We start from the raw sequence: 7,919 nt of genomic DNA, 5'->3' as shown, positions 1-7,919 counted from the left end.
AGAGAGAGAGAGAGAGAGAGAGAGAGAGAGAGAGAGAGAGAGAGAGAGAGAGAGAGAGATGGAATCTAGGCTGAATGAGAGTCAGAGAGAGAAAGGGAGAAAAGGTGAAAGAGGGAGAGAAAAAGAAAGAAAACGTCGCATGTAAACAAAGCCATTAACGAATACGGGCGACTTAATGCGAAATGCGTTGACGTCTGATTTTCAGAAAATCATTTAGTTTGCCCTTTATAACGGTGATCGAATCAGCGAACGCAATCAGCTGATGACTCTTTTGGCATGACTTCAATCAACGAAAGAAGGAGAGAAAAAACTAAATGCATTAATGACACGACAAGCAAAGCATTGATCGCCACGCAAAAATTGAACATCTGTTTTTGTATGTCGATAGGGGCATGGCAATGACTTCAACCTTAAATTCTTCTATATTGACTTTTGGCGAATGTATCATTTCTTTTTACGGGATTTTATTGATGCGCTTTTTTGAGTGCGAGAGAAGAAAACAGCATGAGGCTAAACTCAATTTCACACCGGCAAATCGAAAGTCATCTGCATCGTTGAATATTCAATTAGTTGTGATGCGAACGCAATTAATGAGCTATTTTTAGCGAATATTTTCTTCGTGTATTTTTTTTTCTGTTTTGAAACATGCGTATTGCAATTTGTGTATACATTCTTCATTAGATTTGGTGTGTGTGTGTGTGCGTGCGTTTTTGTCATTTGTTTTGTTGGCTGACACTCGGTTTCTTTGTTGTTGTTGTTGTTGTTGTTGTGTTGTACATGATTTGGGTGTGTGACAATGCAACAATTTAAGCTAATTAAATGCACTGTCAATCATCTGAATTTGTGTTGTCGTCGCCTTTTTTTAGCATATCCTGCAAAACCGGAAAAGTAATCCATTCGCATTTTTTATGCACCGCACATAGCATATACACATGGACAACGAAATGACAACAGCAGACATGAAACAAGTGATAAATGCTCAGCACAATGTAAAACAAAACACAGAAATTGATGACGACGGCGACAACAACCGGCCGTTTTAAAGCATGGAACAGAATGCATCTCATATTTAAATGATTACTGTAATTTGTCGCTAACAAATGGCTCGTTAAAAATTGCATCGTAAAATCTATAATAATGGCAACTGCGGTGCCTGTATTTTCGTTTCTTTTTTCTGCTCTCCGCTTTTTGTCGCTTCTCTGATAACACAGAGCAACGATGATGATGATGATGATGACGACGAGTTAGCTGAGCATTAATTTAAACTTCATTCGAGACGAATAATAAATTATGCCAAAGTGAAGAAAAAAAAAAACAACGGCAAATACAACACAAAGAGAAAAAATTGTGCCATGTTTCCTTGATGAGTACAACAAAAAAAAATGTTTTAACTCGAATGAATTGTTGCGGTACAATGAGCAAAAAAAGCGCCAGAAAGTAGGCAAATATATCAAACTTGACTGTATACCTGGCGGTTCGAGTGTACACGTTCATCATTAAAATCTCCGCTTAGTGTTGAAAACTTGAGCTTTCAAACAGTTTTACGCTTGGTTTAATCAATACAAATGGCAAATTGTTTCTCCATGACATATTGCATTTCCGTGCTGCTCAACACAAATTAAAGCTTCAACTATTCAAGTTTCAGACTTACGTTATTAACGTTTAAGTTGTTTTTTTCTTTTCTTTTCAAAACATTTATGAATAAAGGTAGCACAGAAATAGAGAGAAAAGAAAACTACCGCCTAATTGTAGACTAGAACGGTTGTATGACGACAAAATGAAAAAAAAAAAATTTCTCGCATTTTGTATTTCATACTGATGACTGATTATATTTTTTTTTCGCGCGCTCGCGCAAGGCGACTGTATTATGGCGCATGTTATAATCATTGCTATCGACAAGGCGCGATGATGATAAGCATCGGTAACGTGAACGGTAGAGTAGCTCTCGGCAGCACAAAAATAATAAAAATTGTTTTCTAAAGCTTGGTCATGTGTAAGCTTTCACTCAATTCGCGCAAATAGAACGAACCTTGTGAACACATTCCTTCAAGTTTTGAAGAAAATACAAACACAGCAAAATAATTATAATGGTTTGGTGTACTTACGGTTCGGCTTCGATGGATTTTAATTTGGCCACATAATTTGATGGAATATAACCTTCTTGACGAGTCTTTTTACTGCGAGCTAGCCACCAATCGCCCTATGGAATGGAATAGAAAAAAAAGTTTTTTTTTAATGTATACACAATCAAATAAAACAATTGCTTTGAATTAGCATTGAAAATGGAGTAGTCATAAGAAGCTTTTTCTCTCTTTGAAATCCAAATGCTTCAGAATTTCTAGACGAGCAAATTTATTTACAGCAAAAAGAAGAGAAAGAGCAAAGGATAGAGAGAGAGAGAGAGAGAGAGAGAGAGAGAGAGAGAGAGAGAAGAAGAACGAGTAAACTAAAGAAACCGTGAAATAAAGGGTCGGTTTGCTACCGCTGCCTGAACGCTGGAGAGTAGAGAGAGAAAAAAACAAAGACTTTGGACATAAATGTAAACCTTGAATTCTTTATACTTTTATAGTAATTATATATCGGAGAAGTGACCGAAGTGTTTTTAATCGCTTGGTCAACTAGCAGTGCCTTTCTTTGCACAATTCATGCACTGACCAAGAATCCATAAATCGACCCAAAGAACACAATAAATTGACGTTGTTTCTCGCCGTTGATGGCTGATTTTCTGCCAAAAGACGCAAGAGTAGAAGGAAAAAAGAGCAGCCGCATAAAAAAAACACATAAACCATTCTAATCAACTTAAAACCATAGTCTTGGCCTGTATGTGTGTTGTAATACCATAATAATTAAACAACAACAAAAAAAAACATAGAAAAAGAAACACACTCAAATAATTTCGTTTCCTTTCTCATTCGCCTGACTTTTAATCGATTCGAATTGTGTATTCACCTAGTCAAACTAAATGAAAATTTGCAGAAAAAATGTATAATAATTGAAATAGTAAACCAATCAACAAATGGCCTCATGCACACACCGAAAACGAAAAAATAAAAAAAAAGACGCAGAGAAAGAGAGAAAAACAGCGCACAAAAACAATATAAACATAGAAAATGAAAACCGTAAATTGAAATTATCGAAAATTACATAACGGCGCATCCCGCTCTACTAATTTGCTGATTGCTCAAATGCAAGCGATAAAAATTCACTTTGGGAAATCCATTAGAAACGAAACAACACACACACGTACACGTACACGTACATTAACGGTGCATGAGAAATAGAAAAAGCGTTGGCTCTTCGCTCTGTGCTGGTTTCTCATTGGATAGTATTGGGAAAATGTGCGTAAATCGATTTGCCGTTGAAGAAGACATTTCATCGACACAATTCACCGCATTGCATTTGTTTGTTTGGTCTTTTTATTTTGCGTTTGGACAAATGGGCTTTGTTTAAAGATAGAAAAACATCTGACCTAACAAATACACGTGGCGGCGAAGATGAATTGAGCCAAAATGGTTTGCATTGTTTTTTTTTCGCTGTTTTTGTTGACGAAAAAAAATGATTTAAATGTGTTTGGTGAGCACTTAAGCATATGCACATATGTTGAATGATTTAGCGACGCCAAATCAATTTTTTTTCCATTTCGTTGGTTCGTTGTATGTTACGCTGACTTGCACAACAAGTTCAGAGCGGCGAGATATATATAGAGAGAGAGAGGGATAGAGAAAAAAAGCGTGTGGTAACGTATGCTTAGGATTGCCATTTGTTATTTGCATTCAACACGTTACTTTTCTCTCTCACACTCACTCTGTTACACTGACCATTTTCAACTTCAAGACAGTCCAAATTGCTTGTGCGTTTCTGTGGCCATGTCGGATAATAATCATTTTATTTAAATTCAACATTTCAGTGCTTGCCTCTTTTTTTTCATTGCTGCTGCTGCTGCTCGATTTGTGTCAGTTTTTTTTTCTTCGTCGTTTTAGTTTGAAATTTTTTTCGTTAATTTGATGAGGGTATTTTGCAGAGAAACTCGATTGAAACGTTCCACACATGCATGAGTTTGAATAAGATTGGTTGGTCCAAGTGCTTTGCGAACCGCGGTCAACGCGCGCTCAACACAAGAAAAACAACAAAATAATTATTATTGCCTGTGCAACGTATGGAAAACGAACGGCAGAAGGGAAGGCCTAGGCCCAGTTTTGGTCACATTCTCATTATTATTAGCAGCGCAGCGACGAAACAAAGTGAAGCCAGTCACTTGAATGCAACACAAACACACACACACACCTGACAAACACTTTGTGAATGAATTTTTCGGCGAATGGCGTGTAGCAAGCAAACAATTATTAATGTTGCTAATGTGTCGTACCAGCAGCAGCAGCAGCAGCAACAACAACGCATATGATGTGTGCAAAAACTTGACGATCTAAAGGAATGCAAACACGTTTATTTCCCAAAAACGATCGGATAGCAGTGTTTGTGGATTTCTCCATCTGTCATTCCCGTTCGCTTTGATTTGCATTTTAATTGTATAGACGACGAATGAGAAAAAAAAATATTGCTGAATGAATCTGTCGCCGCTCGTATGAGAATGAATGAGAAAGGCGATGTGATTGTTGTCAAATGTGTTTGTGTTTGATCTATAGAAATAAAATTTGTCATTTTACAGCAGCATTCACTGTTTTGTGTTCGTGTGTATTTTGGCCTACGGTAACCGCAATTTTATTGAATCACTTCTTTGAATTTTCATGACAAATGTGGCGACCAATGTTTGAGTCCGACAAAATCGAACCGAAAAAAAAGCACACACACACCATTTTCTCGGGCGTCGATTGTTTTTATTCAATGGATCTCGTTTTTTTTTTCTGCAACGAGTGTGTATATGCGGGGCCATTCACGCTAAGCGCATACCTTTCGTCTCTTCCTATCACCCAAACACTCGGATATAAAAAAAATAAAAATTTGATTTGCAGTTGGATTTCTTGTTTTATCGTACGTTGTGCATTGCTCTGTTTTTTTTTTCACTTCGTTTTAGTTTCAATTTTTAATTTCAATTCAGTTTCCATTGTTCTCTATTGCATGGCACGGACCCGTGTTATGGTCGAATGGAACAACAATTATATTTCTGTTCATTTCTATTATTTGTTTGTTGGTTTTTTCGTGAGGTGTACGAATGAATCATTACAAATTGAAACATCATATTGGCAAAATTTATGATTAAACTGGTCAATGCACATATTACAACGTCTGCTCAATTATTGCACACACACACACACACACACACTCTCTCTCTCTCTCTCTATTTTGGACAGGCAAGGCGAACCGAAAATTGTTGCTGAAGAAAAACCAAATATGCAGCAAAACAACACAGAGCAACGAAAACAATTGATTTAACCCTCTAATGCATTAATTTTTCCTAGGGCTGGGAGTACTGGTACTTGGTTGATTTTTGGCCATAGATAATTAAAAAAATATTCATAATCCTGGATTCCTCATAGTTTAGTCAGGAAATGCGATTGACATAAATCAGAGAACAACCAAATCCATTGTTTAAAAGTGTCAAAAATGTGTCTAATTTAGAGTTCGAACAATTTATTTTGTCAAATTTTTATTTTTGCACACATTTTTGTTTATAACTTTACAATCACACTACATAGACAAATATTGTCAAAGACAAAAATAAAGAGAAAACATCGACGAATAAAAATTCTCTTTGAAGCAATGTTATCCGATGTACAGTTTACGTTCTACAGGCGTTCAAATGTTGCCCGTCTAGAGGCGGTTGTATGCATTAGAGGGTTAATTTGCGCGTGTGCTTGTGTCTATAGTTTTTTTCTCTCTCGGATGGAAGAGAAATATGCGATGTGTACGACGTAACGCTTGAATATCGTGTTGCGTATCAAATTTTTGCACATGCAATATTCGATGCAGTCAAACACACCGAAAAACACAATATTCATGTCGGTTTTCCTACAAATCAGACGAAAAAAAACACGCACACACACACACAAATGACCGATGGTGTGTCTAATGCCTCTTCAAAATCAGGACAGCCAAAACACACGAAATGATTAACAACAATATCGCAGCAGCAGCGGCAAACACAAAAAAATAGCAATTCTTTTTTATTTCTAATGCCGATTTATAGGTGTTCATTGTTATCGCTAATGATTTTGAATTGTATGCCAAAATGCCGTACACATGCGTTCAGCGTGCTTTTTGTTGCCTTTCTTCATTTTCTTCTTTTTTTTTCTTTCGTTCATCTCATTGAAATTCCTTCGTTAACTCTTCATGTATTCTTTTGGGTATTTTGATCGGTGTCGTAAAAATTGACGGCATCGGCTTGGCTCTTATTGGTGCGATGTGATTTCGATGTGCGAATCAAGTATTTAGATCAACACCAAATTTGTTCACAAGAAATTCGAGAAATACACACCACATATGGCATAGCATTTTGCACGGGTGTTTTTACTGTTTTCAATGCGACAAACAACGAATGTTGGTGAGACTGAGACCAAATAACGCAGCGGCAAGTGACAGAAAGAGAGCAAGTGGGACGAATATGAACGAAACGACAATAACAACAATAACAAAATACAACAGAAATAAACACAAGAAACAGTAAAAATGCAAACGCGTCCCAAATGTCGACAAAAAGACGAGAAAAACCAAATCAACATAATGCTGCTGATATTTGATACAATTCAGTTTTTTTTTTCATTGCAATCATCATAAAAAAGCACGTTTTTATGCTGCAGAAAAAAAAATATGCAAATTTTGTCCTGTGAATGGGTTGTCTAATCCATCTTCGATGAATTGTCACCAAGTTATTTTTTTGTCTGTTGGCGCTGTTGATGTTGCTGGCGCTGCTACTTCGATATGTTTAATTGTAATTGACATTGGTTAGCGGTTCCTTTCCAATGTTGTTGCTTGGTGGTTGTGTTGGAAACTTTGTGTGTTGTTACATTTAAAAAAGAACGAAATAAAAGCACATCACCCACATTGTCGTTTGAGGAAGAAATCAATTGATTCGCATTTAGCCAAATTAGTCAACCATAACCATTAGATCAACTTTCACCGTTATGTCTCAGTTGACGTGTGTGTGTGTTTGCGCACACAAAAGCAAAATTATGCATCAAGCGTCAGGCCAAGAAATGTTACAGCATTAATCCGATCATTCGAATTGCAAATGATGAAGGAGCTATTGTGTGTGCATCGTTGATTGCATCGTGAATGGTCGCGGAACGATCAAAAAGAAAGCGAACGAATACATTTCGCAAGTGAGCATTGGAACATATATTCATTTCAAAAAGTAAAAGAAAACAAAAACGCAAACGAGAACACATGTGTGTACAGTGTGAAAAAGACAATTTAAAGTACGTACACAGTTGCTTCTGCTCGTCATGATTAGAAAGTCCATCGCCAATAGATTTATATTGTTTGTAACCAACAAACGATAACATAACATGGTGATGAAAAAAAAGCACACAGAATAACGAAACACTACCGAAAAATAACAATAACAACAACGACGACGACGACGGGGCGAAAAAAAAAATTAGAAATCCACACACTTACACACAAATGCTCGAGAAATCAAATGAATAGAAATTGAACCAGCCAACCTACAAACATACACAATTTCTCGAACGTCAAATAAACAACATACAACACTTTTAATGGATAAGTGTGTCCAAATAAGAAATTAAAAAGGCACAAGACACTTTGCGCCAACACACGGTCTCTTTCACCGAGGCGAAATGAAGAATCGACACACACACACGAATGGAAAATCATCGACACCAAATTCTAAAATCATTTCAAATTTGACACAAACATTTGTACGCTTCATCGATAGACGAAGAAGAGAAGAATGGCCGAGCAAGAGGGAGGGAGAGAGAGAGAGAGAGTGGGAGGGAGAG

General features: G+C 36.8%; 1 protein-coding gene across 1 annotated transcript in view; it reads right to left on the bottom strand.

Moving 5' to 3' along the window:
* Window positions 1–7,919, bottom strand: part of LOC129576939 (tyrosine-protein kinase Src42A) — a 54,189-nt gene that overhangs the window by 41,542 nt on the left and 4,728 nt on the right. Inside the window, exon 2 of the mRNA XM_055463116.1 lies at window positions 2,106–2,200. Coding sequence (XP_055319091.1) covers window positions 2,106–2,200 — 95 coding nt within the window. The remainder of the gene's footprint in view (window positions 1–2,105; window positions 2,201–7,919) is intronic.

Source organism: Sitodiplosis mosellana, unplaced genomic scaffold (genome assembly GCF_009176505.1).
Source record: "Sitodiplosis mosellana isolate CC-2019 unplaced genomic scaffold, AAFC_SMos_1.0 Smas_scaffold_6191, whole genome shotgun sequence".
In the NCBI taxonomy this organism is placed as follows: domain Eukaryota; kingdom Metazoa; phylum Arthropoda; class Insecta; order Diptera; family Cecidomyiidae; genus Sitodiplosis; species Sitodiplosis mosellana.
Note: the sequence above shows the minus strand (reverse complement) of the source record. Positions and strands in the feature narration are given on the sequence as shown.